At 39.3% G+C, this 18,532-nt stretch overlaps 1 protein-coding gene across 1 annotated transcript in view; it reads right to left on the minus strand.

Moving 5' to 3' along the window:
• Positions 1-266: 266 nt before the first annotated feature.
• Positions 267-18,532, minus strand: part of tex264a (testis expressed 264, ER-phagy receptor a) — a 90,208-nt gene continuing 71,942 nt past the window's right edge. Inside the window, exons 3-4 of the mRNA XM_038696538.1 lie at positions 10,039-10,210; positions 267-1,693 (exon numbers count right to left, since the gene is read on the minus strand). Of these exons, the coding sequence (XP_038552466.1) occupies positions 1,332-1,693; positions 10,039-10,210 (534 nt within the window). The 3' untranslated portion in view covers positions 267-1,331. The remainder of the gene's footprint in view (positions 1,694-10,038; positions 10,211-18,532) is intronic.

The raw sequence follows: 18,532 nt of genomic DNA on the forward strand, positions 1-18,532 counted from the left end.
AGGAGGAGCTTAATAAGTTAACAGGCGCTTACTGCCCCATCAATAATGTCTGAACAACAATGTGTCCCACTGCCACCCACACTTTGTTACGTCTCTGCGTCTCTGCTGGCAAACACACACAATAAAAATGGATTTGTCCTCAGAGTAGAACAGTAATGATGTAGCACTATGTTAAAAACCTTAAAATTGAGGTTGATTTTAAGATACATCTTTTTAGAATAAGAGGTTGTATAGTTTTTTGTGCAAGAAAATTTATGCACAACTGATTCCTGTCAACTGAACTTTCCGTTTTATTTACAGACAGACAGACACAACCATGGCAATGTGCTGTACATTATTTCCAATGTCTCACAGCACCAACAACTTCAACCTACAAACATATCACATCTAGTCTCTGGAAGAGTGAATTTTGGCTACAAACAGAACTGTAGAGTGATTTCACAAACCAGCTATGGGAGAGAACATTACGTTAAAAAAAGACTAAAGCAATTATCTGAGCGCGGTGACAATAAAATGTTCTGTACAGTATCCAAGGGAAATAAGTTTACATTTCATTTTAAATCCTCCTTTTAGTCCTGATGACCATGGTGATGTTACTCTACTACTCTTAGGCCTCACTGGTGTTGGTAGCTCTCAGACTGCAGAATCTCCCCTGTGAGAGATATTCTACAAACTGGGTATAAAAAAAAACACAACATAATAAAATAGGTCCGTCAAAATTTTCTTCGGCATTCTCACCCAATCATAACTGTACATCAACACCAAACTCAGGTAATGCACACAAAAACATGACATAATATTCCTTGGGACCTTGAAAGTGGGGTACAATATCAACTTTCACAAAATAGGTAAAAATTTGCTGTATGATGATCCAGGACAGCCGGCGTCAGAGTCCTTCCTTTGATGTTAATCTTAAACTAAAGTGTCATTTTTTCTGAGCAGGAATGTCGGTGATACACATCAAGATTACAGTTTCAAATGAAATATAGAACCGAACAAATCTTGCCTCATTAACTGCACACCATGTGCACAGATTAGGTTTATCCAAGAAGACTTAACTCTATTTGGTTGTCTGTTGTTCTATCCTGACAGAGTTTAAATACAGGATCGCGAATTATATTTAAAAAAATGAGATTAAAGTATAACAAAAAGTACAGGCTTCAAAAAGAGGAATTAGAAGGCGCAGAAATACAGCATGTTGGTCATGGCATGAACAGCTTTAAATCCACCAACAAGATTACATGACAGATAACCAGCAACAGTAACAACTGAGAAACTCTCTAGCATGCCAGTGTTACATGGCCTCATCTCTTATCTCTTCAGCATCCTCCCTACTCCTCTCCGTCCCCCAAGGGCTCCTTCTTCTCAGCCAGTTCAACAGCTTCTGTAGCTCCATCTTCACCTTCGGGGACCTCCTCCTCCTCTCCATCTTCCTTCTCTTCCCTCTCTTCGCCCTCCTCCTGCTCCTCTTGATCCATGTCAAGCTCTTCAAAGGACGACCCGCTGCCCATGGACTCGTTCGAGCCTCCGTCGCTGTGGTCCCTGGGTTTAATGTCTTCATTTGCATCCATTACGTCCCTCAGAGGTAGGGAAGAGGCCAGGGAAGCGGCTGTAGAAGCAGCAAGGGATGTGTCTCTGCTGTCCCAGGGCACACCGCCGCTCACTGAACTCACATCACTGTGGGAGTCTGCACCTGCACCAACACGGGAGAGGGATATAATAGGTTACAGGGTTGATCACAGGCAAGGAACACTCAATTAGAGTAGAGACTACAGGTGTTTGTGTGCTTATTTAAAGTAAGTAAGTCACTAGGTACAGCCACAATTCAGAAGTTTTAAATACCCTATAACAAGGGCGCAGGAAGGGGGGGTGTAGAGGGTGCTGCAGCACCCCCTATTGACAGGGAGGAACACAGTGTGCAAATTACACGTGCAGACCTATGGTGCAGACAACGTAATGTTGTCTGCACCATAGGTCACCATAGGCTGTTACTATATGACAACATAAAATACAGCAGGTTAGTGCTTAATGCAGAGGATGCTTTTGATGTTACAGCATAATAATTTGATGTCAGAAGCTGTTTGCACTGTTTTGTCATGATTATAGGAGCTAAATTAGTGTGCTCTCAGTTATTGCACACACAAGGTTTTCATGTGTTTCCCCAAGTGTGGACACTGAGCATGGAACATTTTTTGAAGTTGAAATGAGAGTAATGACAGTGTAATCAGCTGTTCCGGCATGGCCTTCATTTAAGTTGATTGTGTTACCAATGGAATTTATTCTAATTATTTTATTTATACATACATACATACATACATATAGTTATGGTGGTCCAGAGCTCGGTGACCTCATACGACCAAGCTTGTAACTACTCGCTGTTAAAAGAAAGACTGTTCCCACACACAGTCATGTCATGCGCACATTTCTACTGTGCAGCACCCCTAAGCAAAAACGTCAGCTGAGTAAACTGGAGAGAAACATGAGAAACCTAAAGTAATTTGAGTCTACAGCAAAGCAGTGCTTTGAGCTAAATGCTAACGTCAGCATGCTAACATGCTCACAATGACAATGCTAACATCCTCATGTTAGATAGGGATGTCACAATACCAGAAATTTAGTAGTTGATACCAATACTAGTGAAATTCCACAATTCTCGATACCAAATCCAATACCACATTAAAAAACAAAAAAAAAACCTCGTACTTCAACATACACTCCTTTAAAGAATGATCAGGTATAGCTCAATAACTGCAAAAAAGGCTACACCCACACACCCACCTCTACCCAGAGTGCAAGGAGCAGTTCAAATTTACTGACATGGTGAAAGGCCATTAGTCCGGAAATATTAAAAAGCTAACGGTATTACAGCAGATGACACAGACAGGTAAGCGGATGGCAGCCTACTACTATGGGCTATGTTCACATTACGTTAACCTAAACACAGTAGCCTTTAGTGTTTAGCCATTGCAAATGTCGTATGTTACATAGTTGACAGGCGACACAGCAATGCCAGCTGTCTTAAACAAAAATAATGGAAACGCAAAGTACTTATATACATGACTCTAATGTTTTTCTTTTCAACGAATCAAGGCGGAGCTGTCACTGCAGCTGCACTTGTCGCCATCTTCTGTGTATCGGATGCCCCGTCGACTCGTACAGAAGTATCGGTTCTCCTGACATCCCTATTCCCCATCTTAGTTTAGTGTATTAGCATGCTAACAGTTATTAATTGGCACTAAAAACAGCTGTACAGCTGAGAATGGTGTGAATTACATTAGCTTTAAAAGACATTTAGTCATAAATTAAAGTATTGACCATTACCAAATTCCATGAACATCCTTCCATTAGCTGTGGTGACATTTTACTCAAACCACAAATGTCAACCTCACGTGGCGCTAGAAGAAAAGTCAAAGTCTTTAGGATTCATCATCTGGGCACCATGAATTTCCGGACTAAATTTTGTGCCAATCCATTCAGTAGCTTGACTTTGACTACAGTCAGCAATTCAATTCATTAGAATTGATCCTCTAGGGAAGTTGTCTGAACATCCATTACAAACAACAGTTGTTGCAATATTTAACTAAAAACACAAAATGTCAAGCTCATTGTTGAGATATTTGAATGTGGACCGAACGACAGCCAGACAGAAATCGCCTATAGAACCACGCTAGCACAGATAAAACCATCACCATTTATATATAGAAACAAAGATTAAGTATCATTAAAATTATTCTTCTGTAATAAACCTCATCAAATATGATGCAAGGGTGAAAAGATGTGTCTATATGGATTTTTATTCTGTGCAATCCTTTGATCACAGCTGAGCACGTGTTATGAAATTTCAGATTCTTTAGTCACTTATAATTCACCAGATATGTTTCGGAGAAATTTCAGTGAATACTTTATTATAATGACCCCCACTTCATTCTGCTTGAACCTGGTTATTAAAGCTCATCAGGAGTCTGTGTGTCAGCTAAGCTCAGAGGAAGCAGACTATTACTGTAAAATAACTTGCATCAAATTTTCCTGTATTGTGCTACTATACAGCTAACCACAGCTCTGCAGCACATATCTAAAATCATCATGAAGAACATCCATTAGCTTAATTGATAGAGATTTCCTCACCCACATTATCAGCTTGCTAATGCTTTCAGACTAAACCTTATTCTAATTGGCCTTTGATCTGTGATTTTCTGAGAACGAATAGCCACTCATTATCCCTTACTACTCTTTGTGTGTTAGAGAACCAGAAGATAAATGTTGTAATGTGCACAGTTTGGAGAACAAACATGCGATACGAAAATCTTAAGGGCAGGTTGAAATAAATTGTGTCCGACAATCAAAGGTTAAAAAGAAAATTCAGGTAGGTCAAAGATTGAGACAAATGCAACTGAAATGAGGGAGACAAGTGAAAGATATGAGGGCTTTGTTGTTTAGACGGCCTGAAATTACAAAAGAAAATAGTAATCAAGACTCATAATACATAAGAGGCACCTCACATCTCCCATCTACGCAACAAATATTACTCAGTGAGCTTTTTACAGTTGGTCTTCCAGAAGAGACTTCAGGGGAAGAAGAAAAAAAATGTGTGCGCAAAATTCAGCTATAAATGTAAAAATAATATTTTTTCAACTGTGTTCAACTGTTAAAGCTGTGAGGTTGAGGTAAAGATGAATGATGTGTCTTCTGCCAACATTTGCTCTGCAGAAACCTCTATGCTCCTCTCTTCCTATTATTCTGGGTTAAAGATTTTCCCATTTATGACCGTTTTGAGTATTTTGTCTCTTGTTCTTGTGTAATATACTGACACTTTTCATGTTGTTTCATGAACTTAATATGTCTTATTTGGTTTAAAATGAACGGCCTCTGCATACAATGTGTTCCACAGATAAAATCTGACTTGAGTGGACTTGGCTACCCCCACCATTGTCCGAGCTATTTTCCTGCTGCTTTCACACTCCACGTAAATCTCATCCACACATCAAAGTGTGTTTGCACTAAATGTGTCATCAGGGACCCAAATACAATAAACATGGAGTCTCTGAGTTCCGGGCTGAGGTCAGCCTTTTCTTTTCATTCAATCTCAACATCACTCCGCAATCTAATTATCACATCCAGCAGATCCGATCCTGTCTGCAGCGAGGAATAATATATATTGGGAGTCCATTTAGGTTATTTATAATATCTATTTAAGGGCCTGTTGATTAGATAGCAGGTCCAAATAAGTCCACTGGGAATGGTCTTCAGTGGAACAGGTCCGATGTGAATGTGATGTGACGGAGAGCATTGTTTTAAAATGCATGTAGAAGGAGTGTATGTAGTGATTTCCATTTCATTTGCAAGTTGGAGTAAAAGGACGTTTCCAGAGAGACTCTTTTTACAATACCAGGAATTTTACGGGAAATAATGGGTCTATTTAGGGTAATTGGGTGCACAGCCCCCCAAGGAAGAGCCTCAACACACTGGACAACTTTCACCCCCTCTACAACTGCAAGCAAGTCCTGGAATTGATACCCTGGTTGAAGCCAGCCAGCTATGGCTCTGAAAGTCTTTTAGATAACATTTGCCTAAATTAGTTGCTAAATTGGGCCCATTGGGATTATTAGCAGAGAATCAAGGTCTTGTTCTTCAAACTGTTTGAAACAGAGGAGAAGATTTTTTAAAGGACGTAATTAGACAGAGGCAGGGCTGAGCATGCCGAGAGTTTGGAGAATCTGAGTCTGGGTGGATGGTGAGAAAAGTGTGACAGTAAAATGCACAAACATAAGTTAAGTCGTGATACAGAGGATGCATCTTCTTGTTTACAAATTAGGGCCCGGAGGATGAGCATTTAAGGATACTCTTCATGAAACATGCATGAGTATTATAACTATGCATTAGTTTTGTAAATATGGATATGCATTGTAAATATGCACATGAATGTTATTTCTCAAAGTAAACTGTGTAATATAGTAGAAATAAAGCAATAAATACAATAAAAAGGCACCAATCCTGCAATGGCCTCAGTGTACAGGCAACATTTTTAAATACCGACTGGCCCGTTTTACACGGAGGCTGGTTTGTGTCCTCAAAAGATTAACAAGCTTCTCGCAGCACAAACAGTGGCTGCTGTGATCACCAGATTACCATAAAACTGTTTTCAGTTTGCTCAAGTGTTTACTGCTCCCAGTGTGTTGTGATGGTCAGAAACAGGAAAAAAGGACACATGTTCGGGCACAGTCAAAAGTTTACGGTCAAGATGGTCTATAATGTGGACAGTGGAGTTGAAGGATGAAAAGTCGAAAGGCAATCTCCCAGGTGTCGGAGTGAATTTCCACAGCTGGCTTGTCAGACAAAGCTTAGCTCGGCTGATTGATCTGACTCTCATTAAGAAAGCTCGGCTGTGTCTGGGACCGAGAATATAGAGACAGATAGACACACAGACAGTGTGCGAACTATATCATAGCTTTCGGGGGAGCTCACTTTTTCCCCCCGGGTGATTCTTACTGCTGAATCATTAATAGCTCTAAGCATTTAGACCTGGGGCTGACTGTGAAAGTATCAGGCATGTTTGTCTTCTTCTTCTTCTTCTTATTATTATTATTGTTATTATCATCATTATCTTCATCATCATATGTAGCCACTTTGCTACAATTACGCTTCACACAACAGCTGCGGCTGTGTTTGCAAACTGACCTTTCTTTTCTCTGGGAGAGGGAAGAATTTAGAAAGTTGCGTGGTGCTGCAGCCCCCAGCTGCAGTAGTGCATGGATCATGCATAATATTCATCCAGCCAGAGGGAACGATCACGAACCGTTCACAGCGTGTCGGTCGTACTAGCGACACAACCCGTACCAGAGAGGGAGTGGGGCGGTGGAGCGTACAGGGACAGGGACAGGAGATCGCGGAGCGACCGGCGGATGGTCAGTGATCGTTCCCTCTGGCTGGATGAAGTCTGACGCTCCTGATTTTATGCAATGGATCCATGATGATAGAGAAATATAGAAATTCATAGCAATAAAGCATGCTGTCAATATGAGACCACCAAAAATATCCCAAATCATGCTTTTAGGGGAGCTGATGTCTTATTAAGGGGAGCTAAGCTCCCCCTGGCTCCCCCGTAGTTTGCACCCTGCACACAGAGACACACACAAACACACACTTTATTTTCAGTCTCAACAGTCTCTATTGGTGACTGAACGCTAAAACTCATGCAATAAACCATAATACCAGGCATGACGTTGGGACAGTGCACACAAATAGGCAGACATTCACGCTTCACAAACAGTTTTTTCCCCATAGCCATCAGGACTTTGAACTCCTTGATTGAGCCCCCTCCTCACACACTACTGGCATGACCATTCACCCAATGTATTCTTGTAAAGTTACACAATGTCATGCTCAGTGTCTACCATTGTCCAGTTGTTGTATGTATTGTATGTATGTGATGCAGAGTTTTTAGATACTATACTGAAAACAAATTCCACCGGCCTCTGTGGTGGTTCTAATCTACCCTCATACCTGCTTTCTTCTTGTTGTATAACACACAATACCTGTTCTGACTGCAAATGTTGAACACTTCACCAAAAACAACAGTTTCTTCAGTTGAAAGAATCTGACTTAAAGGCATTCAACAATACTTTCCAAAGAAACAACCAAGATTAGTTCACATTCCAATTTTTAAAGTGGGTACTGCAGAAGCACAATGCAGAGTGCAGCTGATAAAAGTAACTCTGCAATATAAATCCACACTCAAAACTTCTTTTATGGTCCTGCTACCACCAATCACAGAAATGCTCCTCAGTTCTTGTGAACAATAAAAAGGCCATGGGTGTTAAGGTGCTCTTCATTTAGGGTTACTACATAACCATTTGAATCAATACGATAAACCTGAATTTGTCTATTACCATATGATTTTTAATACAGCAGTAAATAGTTTAAACAAGGATTTTTACAAGGATATTAATTTAGCCAAAATTACCTGACAGTTAAATGTGAAGACACACCACGCTAACTGTAGCTCCAGCTTTAGCTATCACACCCAACTCCCTGCATAAGGGCCCTCAAAGGAAGTTATAACTGTATACAGTAAACTCCTCCCTTTAGGCTTATCCCAGTGATGAACAAAGAGAAGCTTTGTAAGTAAAAATAAGGATTTTTCAATATTATGATCTTATTAATTTAATTACCAATTATTTGTTTGTTATTAAGGGTGTGACGATACACTTAGCTCACGAGACAATACATGATGATGGGTTCACGCGAACGAGACGATATTTTAATACTATTTAAAAAAAAACAATCTTCAGTGACGAAATATATGCCAGGAAAAATAGTCTTTTATAGGACTGACAATCACAAAATGCAAAACAATACAGGTGTATTTTGAAATGTTGCTTACATATCGTTTGTGTCTTGTCTGTCACTGTCGCCATTTTTGTTTCCACCAGTTAGCCAAAATGCTGCCACACAAATTATTTAAAAATTGGGGGGGGGGCATCTTCTTGCTAATTTCACCCTCACACTCCGACACGCTGATACTGTGAGACAGCTTTTCACCTCGACAAGAAATATTGTGTTTCAAGATCTCATAGCACAACATCTCGTCACACCCCTATTTGTTATAGATTGTTACATTAGATTCCTTCGTTTACTAAGGAAACATATACCCCGAATGCCAAGATTATGGATGCATTAAGAAATGTGAAAAATGATAGCCTAAATTTTATTTATAATTCAATTTAAACATTGAATTTTATATATTCTGCAAGACAAAGTCACCAACCATTGTTGCAGGTTCTTGCAGCATAATCTTCTTTTAGATTATGATGCATGAGCTGTTGATGTATGCATCACATCCTTTCTTAAACACTAGATAACACGCAGATAATATTCTGCGGCAGCTTGATGGAATTTATCAGCTGATCTGAACAACAACAATCATGTTTGCTTGAAGATCCACATTGCTTAAAAACAAAATTTAACTTAACAAAATGCGTTCAACAAAAGTTGTGTGTTTATTTAAATTGCCAAATCCAGAATTATAGTTTAATTTAAAATTGTATGGAGATTTTGAAACAACATTCTGAAGGGAAGATGATGGGTGGATTAATATAGAAGTGTGTGCGCGCGTGTGTGTGTGTCTACTGGGGAAGAAAGACACCGTCATTAAAAGATTATATAACTTACAACATCCACTTAATTTTATCTGAATTACCGTACTGAAATGTTTTCTAGCAATTTAGTCCTTTCTTATTAACTTTCTCATTTGTTATAAAAGCGTGCAATAATCAAAACTTTGTCTCGGCCTGGTGATGCCGACAAACTCATTTAAAGTTGTAAATAGGCTTGCCTCTCAGTTCAACAGAACATCAGTGGCTCCACAGTCGACAATTGTGCCATTTCTGTTTGAAGAATGGCCTTCACCTGTCCCAGGCAATTCCACGCTGCTGTGATGGTGAACCCAGTCTAAACATGCCAAAACTCGTAAACATTTCCAGATCATGTAAGACCTTCTTTCCTGATACCCCTTTTTTTATATTTAAGCTGTGTTTACAAGAGATGTATCATGATCTAAGTTCAAGGTAGACTGAACCTGATGTAAATCAACCCACTTCCACCCACTCTGTCCCATCAATCCAACACCATTTTCTTTCTCTAGTGATTTGTACAATATAAAAGTCAATACTGCCATGGGTCCAGCCTACAGGTCCAGCAAGTTTCAAAGAGAAACAGCAGCAGAAAAGACATTGCACTTGAAGACACATACTTGCAGTGACAGAACAATTACAGAGTCTCATATATCACATGCCCTCAGTGATCAAGGGCAGGAGGGGAGTCAGTGCAGCGCCCGGCAAAATAAAAGTCACAAATTTCCTGTTTGTTTGCTTCTAACAAGCTGTAGTTTCAGTTGAGCCGAAGCTCTTTCTATCAGCCTGCTTCGTTAGACTGCAATTAAATGACAAAACAAAATGATATTTTTGTGGGACTCTCTTATTTCCCTATGAGGGAACAGAAGAAACAGTGTTTGTTTGGAATTCCTAAAATACACAGTATTACCTGTAATGTCAGTTCCTCTGTCCTCGTCAGAGTCCTCCTCTTTAACGTCTGTTTTAACCTCCTCCTTCATCTCTGGAACAAAGAAGTCCGTCTGGCGAGACAGTGGAACCATGTAGTTGATGACATCTGAACTACAGACCTCAATAAGTGGGAATGCACACAGCTTCCTCTCCTGTGAAAGAAAAAGAGACAAAGTGGACACTTAGATCGGACAGTTAGGTCCCACTAATAACGGCATTAACCTTTTATAATTACATCCTGCTGGGACTGGAAAGAAGAAGAGGTGAGCACTTAAGTTATTATAAACTGCAACCAGCTTTCAGTTTTAAGACAGAACTGATCAAACTGAACATCGGTTCTGCTATTCTGCTCAATCAACTGCTTCATATGCACATGCTCAGGATTACAAAATGTAAGTGGTTCCTGTTCAAATCCACACAACTGATGGTCTTTACAAAGAAACAAAACATGCCTTTCCTTTACACTGCCACTACCATCAAGTATATTATCTGCTAAAAACTAGGAATAAATACACTGTATGTATATTCTGTTTCTGCCCATCTATTAACATCACAGATATATGTAGCTTTAAAATGTCTTAGCTTTGCTGACATAACACTATGTCTTTGACACATTAATATGAATATGCCCTCCAATATGAGTCCATTAAAGATGCATTACCATCCGCATCTATGTGTCTACGTTTGCACCCTCCACTGGTATGTAGAGAAAGTGGAGAGTTTATAAATATTATACCATATTTTCTATAAAGAGGACATTATGAAAGCATAATTTTGCCTTATGCTTTCATATAGTTCTCAGGGGACTGAAGAGACGTCAGCCATCCAGTGGACCATCACAGAATGACTGGTGGAGGCCTAGGTGCTGCATAGGCCGGCTAATTTTTGCTTTTCTATAGTTGTTAGTAGTTCAATCTATAACAGTACACAATATTTTATTCTGAAACTGATTAAACTGATTAAACTGATTAAATTGATCTTTGTATGTAATACAAAGCTTAATATACAAAGTTACTAGTAACTTCATCTGTGAAATAAAGCTAGAGTGAGTAAAATCGGCTTAAACCTGCAATTATAACTGTTAGCAAACAGTGTAGTGGATGGGTAAATAAGCAACGGTTATATGATAAACTGTTTTAGATTATAGCCGTCTTAAAGTATAAAGCAGCATGTAATACTACTACAAGTACCATCAAATTGTACTTAAGTACTTGAGTAAGTTAATTTCCATCAACGATTGGTGTTATATAATGTGTATAATACTCTACTTTAGAAGAAAGTCTTCAAATTCAATTCTTCTTTTGAACCTCTCGGGTGTAAAGTGACCAGTTTGAAAATCCGAAGTGCCTCTCTTTTAAGAAGCAGTCTCTCCAAATCTCCACTCCACACTTAACAGATACAGTACTATCTCTAATAATATATGCTAAGTGAAAAGTTTTTGTTCTGAAAGGGCTGCTACTGGATAAATTTATTTTTTCGTTGAATAGTACTTTTGTCCCCACGACTCTGTACGCAGGATAAGCGGTTGACAATGGATGGATGGATAGTACTTTTGTGTTTTGCTTGTTCGGGATTTCTTTTTTCCTACATATCCTTTCCCACATGCACATGTTAACGGACACATCACACCCTACAACACAATATAACTCCCATTATTTGAATTTTTATGCTCACACTGGTCTTCCCCCCTCGCTCTGTGAACATTCTCAGAAATTCAGAAATGTCTCCTCTCTAAATTAAAGACCTCCAAAGTTGCCATGGTTATACGACAAATTGGGTTATTCTGGGCTATAGACGACAAGAAACATGTTGGATGGTCTTAGAGCAGTCACCTGACTCATTTCCCTCCAGGTCAGGGTGATCTAGGCTGATTGATTGGTTTTAATCTAATCCCCTGCAAAATAAGACTGTAGGAGCTGGTATGAATCACCTAGCTGCTACACACAGGGGTTCCAGCCTGGGGGCTGCCTATGCAAATGAGTACCCATCTCCTTGAACCTGCTCCGATAATGAGCAGGGAAACCGAGACAAAGGCAGTTCACTATACTGTAGGCACACGCATGCACGTCTCCAAGGGATACTGTCACAATTGAGAGATAGCAAACAGCATGTGAGGGATGTGAGCATGTGAAGATGTGTACCAACGTACTGTATATGTGTATTACTGACAGCAACATTTTCCTTGTTATACCAGTAACTTGTTCATTATTATCATATTTTCTATGTGAGAGATCTTTTAAAACTTGTGCCAGCAGGGACTGCAGGTTTTCATTTCTACCAGAGGTAGAAACACATCAGGTTTAACACGCCATCAGCCAGAGAGGAGAAACTCATCACAAAATCATATTATCTTTGGTGGATATGAGAAACTGAATATTCTCAGCCCTCTGTGACGGTATGAGACCTCACTGTACTGTATGTGTGGATTTTTGCCATCAGCGCAGGAAATGACAAACAACATTTTTCTACCAACTCAAAATGTTTTGTAGCCGCAGGCAATTAGTGCTTCTTTGACATTACTGGAGGATGTGCAGCTAAGCAGGCCATCCAGTTTGTACGACTAGAATATGCATCATTCTGGTATTTCTTGGTAAAAATGTATAGTTCTGGTCCTGCAGTCTGCAGATTAAGTTTAGCCCTCGTTGCTGCACATTTACATTCCTTTCAAGAACCACAATGTAATGCTTAGTTAAAGAAAAACAGTTCTGTATTTCATGCTGAAATTAAATAACTCTTATTTTTTATATTAGTGGAATCTACTTGCATGCTTATCACTTATTAGTATATTGACTGATGTATAACTGTAGGTCTTTTTTTTTCTTAACCTCTTAACAGTCCTGTAAAATTCATGCAAAACGCCTATTCATGGCATATCCAAAGTAAATTTAATGTAGTTCTTGAACCATCTGGAGTAAATGCATGGTTTTGGGCTTCTCTGAAAGAGAACACTCTGGAGTGTCTAACCCAAAAGAATGATTCAGAATGATTGTAGCAATGATATTGCTACTGGAATTGATCAATATAAGTTTAAACACACTAAAACTAATATATTTTTCATTTCCACTTGAAAATGCTTGCTAACAAATGCATGCAGACAACTACAGCTGGGACCTATTAGCTGGAAAACACTGTAGGGTCAGAGCATAAAGCCTTACCTAATCCTAGTTTAAATTTCATACCAATACCATGAAAAATTACTATTTTACACAGGTTTTTCTGAGTGTATGTCTCAGCGTATATTTTCTAAAACCACACCGCCCCCATGGCGGCAGGCGGCTGCTGCTGCATCGTTCCGTATTAGCGTAGTGTTGTGTCGTTCAAAGAACGTTTCGTTCATTTGACCTAATCTTGTATGTGACTCAAGAGGAACGGGTTGTCTCATTGAGTAATTGTCACGTGACAGCTCGGCTACTTGGGAGCAGGAATGAACTAATCGTTCAGCGCTCACATGGGTCCTCCTTGGAGTCTGTCTTCACTCGGCAGGCTGAGTTACTGCCAGCGCCGGGGAATGAGAGGCAAGTCTGTTGTCAGGTAACAGTCAGTGGACTGACATATATCTAATATCTATTTTGATAATTTTGTGACATTTAATAAAGCATAACGTTATTACAGCGCAGTTATGTTGTGCTAAGTTATAGTTTTAACACAGCCGCACCGTAACTTTAGTCCTGCTAGTGTTTACAGCCAACAGCTGATGAGAGTTGTTCTGGGCCCACTTCAGAGCCCTGACAGAGTTCTACCGGGAGCTGAATTACCACAGAGGTCGTCTCCTCTCCAAAACAAACAGACCCAGACATTAAACCATTAAAACACAGCCACATAGCAACGTTAGTTTTAGCCCTGTGGTTTGTTTACAGCTAATAGCTGATCCGGTCCGCCAGAGAACGCAACTTAACTTTTACTTTTTATTTATTGACAGAGCCGTGCTGTCGTTTCACAGCTCCTCACTGGTGAACAACCGGTAGTGTTTGAGATTATTATTAAATTTGTTAAATTTTAATAAGAGTGTGTTTTATTCATCTAGTGTGTCAGGCTTATTACTTCAATATATTCCCTGTAAATCTGATGTATAGATTTTACTCATTGATAGGCGTTAGGCTACTGTATGAATGAGCACTTTAGAGATATAGTGATAGCAATTATAGCAGCAATATGGCTGGTCTGGTAGTATACTCAGGAAAGATTGTGAAAATGGACGGATTTAGCCGGAGTAGTGGCTTAATCGAATATTGACAACATATTTCTGTTGTTTTTACATGGTTTGAATTTGGTTGTGGCTCCATGGGGCTTTATAGAACCATGATAGAGAAAGATCAAGAGGTGAATTTGTGCATTATACTATGTCAATTAGAGCAAGCCAGGCAGCCTTCTGTGTTTGAGAACTGCGCTGTTTTTTTTTTTGTTTTTTTTTGTTTTTTTTTTTAATCGCCCACTAGAGGGCTGCAGCGCCGCAATAACCAGCCTAGTTAAAATTAACGAAATGACACAAAAAAAGATTAGTTAATTTTAATGAACGAGATTTGGTGACTCGAGTCTTTCAAAAGAGTGACTTTTCCCATCACTATTAGCCGGTAGCTCGACGCAGATGTATTTTTTTGATGGTAGATCATGAACTTCCTACTTAAAGCTGTATATCGTTATTTGCAGAATTTTATTGGCTACGCGAAGTGCCAGTCATCGGCACAATTGCTTGCAATTGGCTCGGCCTACCCACCAAATAATAGGGGCCGGCCCGTTCCTACAGCGCGGGTTCTCGTTGGCTATTGCAGGCTGTGAAAGGGACATGTGAGCTCCTATTGGGGCGAATTAGCTGTCAGTCAGTTAGAGTTCAGAGGCTAATTTTAATACAAACTATCGTAGTTGTTTACATTCAAATCGCAGTTATTACGGTTATAATGACATACAAGCCACATCTGCTGGCAGATATGAAACGATACCGCAGCCGTCCCTGGGGATTTAGTGATGGAATGATGTGTTTTGGACTAAATGTTTTTACTGGATTGGATCGTCTGGACCTTTGACAACATAACAAGACCATTTTTGTTGGATTATAATCGATCGGCGGATTACTATGAGGCTTCACAGGTGAGTCGCGTCACTTTTGATTGTACTGGCTGGTCTGACAGAGGCACTGATTGTACCCGCTGTGATGATCATATGTTGAAATGGTTTACATGGGTGAAATCATGAGGATTTTAGCTTTCAAACAGTGTATCATATGAGTATGAAGCTAACACAGTTGCTGTGTGCACATACCGAAAGCTGCCGCCAGCTACCTACCCTACCCTAGCCATGGGCTAGGTAGGACATATCTAGCTAATAATTAGTTTCATATTGGTCTCAGTGTTATTCCAGAGATGTTTTATCATAATCCCATAAAATGTACACAGTCCTGCCACTAAGGAGACTGAGACTTGTGATGAGAGCTGTTAAGGTATTTTGAAATACAAAATCTATGAAGATTCTCAGTCACCCAGGTCATAGCTATTAAAGGAAGGTTAAAATCAAGGGCAACTGGACTTGGCTGAAGATACTTGAAGATGATTCACCTCCCATCCTCTTGATTGGACAGGAAAAATGTCTTCTTGGATGGACAGTTGCCCTTGATTTTAACCTTCCTTGCAAGACGAAGTGCTGTTTCTTTTAAAGCGTGTATTAAATGGCGTCCCTCCCTGCAGGTGTTTTCCAATGTTTATTCTGTGATTATAATATTAATTTCAGTTCCCCTGTCTCTATGATATGCAGAGTGTTGTCCTTTGATGTATTTCAAAGAACTCTTTGACTCCACATACGAATATTAGGTTCTTTCTTATCACTCCCTCTATTGTTAACATGACGAATTGCTTCGAAATAGAATAGTCATTTCTACATATTTCACACAACCCCATATGTGTTTGTAAAGTATTACTATTGCAAAGATGTACACAAACCATATGCATATAAACCAAATTGCCATACAACCTCTTAAAATAATGTAACAACTTTAACTAACATTTATTTGCTGCATTAATTTTCTCCTGAGGCTTTAATTTATATAGGCACAAATCATAGAATCATTAATTGGAATAGTTAGTAGTTAATAAGTTAGTTGCTAACTTTTTTTAACAGCAACAATAAATTAATTTATTATAATTTACCTTTGAAAAAGTATGTGATTATTCACGTAGTAGGCTACACTCTAGACACTATAAATGGCTCCATTTCTTTCCCATTGAGAAGGTAACCAGGCACAGCAAGCTTTGGATTTCTCCACATGCCGAAACAGTGTACATGGGGAAGTAGTATGAGCAGTACTTTGTATTCAAAGTCTTTTTATTTACTTTTCGAAAAACAAGGGCAAGGTGTAAGTAACAGATTAAACTGTTTATCTGTTGCAAACTTTAGCATGTCTGCCTAATTAGCTAGCTTAGAACCAACAATGGTAACTTAGCGTTATTTCCAGAGATAAAGGACATACACTGAACAAAATTATAAATGCAACACCTTTGTTTTTGCCACCATTCATCATGAGCTGAACTAATCTAAGAATTTCTCTATGTACACAAAAGGCCTATTTCTCTCAAATATTGTTCACAAATCTGTCAAGTTAGTGAGCACTTCTCCTTTGCCGAGATAATGCATCCACCTCACAGGTGTGGCATATCAAGATTCTGATCAGACAGCTTGGATATTGACACCATTGATCACAACATCATGTTAGACAGACTGAGGCATTGGGTGGGGATCTCTGGTACTGCCCTAGAATGGTTTTCATCCTACCTGTCAAATAGGAAGTTTTGCGTGTCTGTAAACAACTATGTCTCTTCGTTCTGTCCAGTTAAATATGGTGTGCCTCAGGGGTCGGTCTTAGGACCCATTTTGTTTTCCTTGTATCTGCTTCCCCTTGGACATATTATCCATAAACATGGCATTTCTTTTCATATTTATGCTGATGACACACAAATATACTTGCCCGTCAGATCCACAGACCCTGGAATGCTGAGTTCACTTAACAACTGCCTTTGTGAAGTTAAAAAATGGATGTCAAATAATTTCCTCCAGCTGAACTCCGACAAAACAGAAATCCTGGTCATTGGGTCCCAGCAGATGGCAAATCAAATACTGCCATTTGCTGGTTCCCTAGTAAATCACATTAAGCCTGTGGCAAAGAACCTTGGTGTTTGGTTTGATAGTAATTTAAATTTCAAGCAGCACACCACAAAGCTTGTTCAATCATGTTTTTATCAACTTAGAAATATAGCAAAAATTCGATCTATGCTAACTTTTAAGGACACCGAGACCATTTTACACGCCTTCATCTCATCACGCCTCTCAACAGCCTTTTCACCTGTCTATTGATCGACTCCAGACTGTCCAGAACTCAGCTGCCAGGCTTTTAACCAGAACAAAGAAAGAAATAGGACCACATTACTCCTATTTTAGCTTCATTACACTGGCTCCCAGTATGTTTTAGAATTGACTTTAAAATTCTATTGATCACTTTTAAAGCTCTTCATGGCCTCTCGCCTTGTTATATTTCTGAACTTTTAGTCCCATACACACCAGCACGTACCTTGAGATCCTCGGGCAGAGGTCTGTTGTCTGTTCCAGAGTCTCGACTGAAAATATAAAGGGGACAGAGCGTTTGCTGTCAGGGCCCCGAGGCTCTGGAACAGCCTGCCCGAGGAAATCAGGTCGGCTGAGTCAGTGAACTCTTTTAAGTCCCTTCTTAAAACATACTTTTATAGGAGAGCTTTTCCCGATCTTATTTGACTTTATTTTATCCCTTTTATTTTATTCTATTTTACAAATTTTATATTTATCTTAAACGTGTATTTTAGTCTTTTCAATGTTTTCATGCTTTTATCTTGTATTGTTTTTGTATTATTGTCTCTTGGGTATTATTGTCTTTACACTTGTTAAAGCACTTTGTAACTTGTTTTTGAAAAGTGCTCTACAAATAAAGATTATTATTATTATTATTATTATATTATTATTGCACAGGTGTGCCTTAGGCTGGCCACAATAAAAGGCCACTCAAAAATGTATCTGTATCTGGTGTGACCACCATTTGCCTCATGCAGTGCAAAACATCTCCTTCTCATAGAGTTGATCAGGTTGTTGATTGTGGCCTGTGGAATGTTGGTCCACTCCTCTTCAATGGCTGTGCAAAGTTGCAGTGAGGTTGAGACCCTGATGAGGACGACAAGCATTCAGATGAGCTTACCTGAGATGGCTCCTGACAGTTTGTGCAGAAATTCTTTATTTTTTTTATTTTATTTTTTTAAAAACCTGTCCTGCCCAGCAGCCTGGTATAGAGTATGATGAGCTGGATACCATATTGTGCCAGACAGATTTTACTTTAACAAGAGAGTATTAATATACTCCTTTGTCTGTTTTATTATTTATTTAATTATGTATTGATTTGTCACCGGGCCGGACGGGGGGGCAGATATGGGGATGGGGGGGCACAAACATACAGCACAGAGAAAAGA

The sequence above is a fragment of the Micropterus salmoides genome, unplaced genomic scaffold, assembly GCF_014851395.1.
Source record: "Micropterus salmoides isolate LMB-PRFRI ecotype aquatic unplaced genomic scaffold, ASM1485139v1 Ms_hic_scaffold_4, whole genome shotgun sequence".
Lineage (NCBI taxonomy): Eukaryota > Metazoa > Chordata > Actinopteri > Centrarchiformes > Centrarchidae > Micropterus > Micropterus salmoides.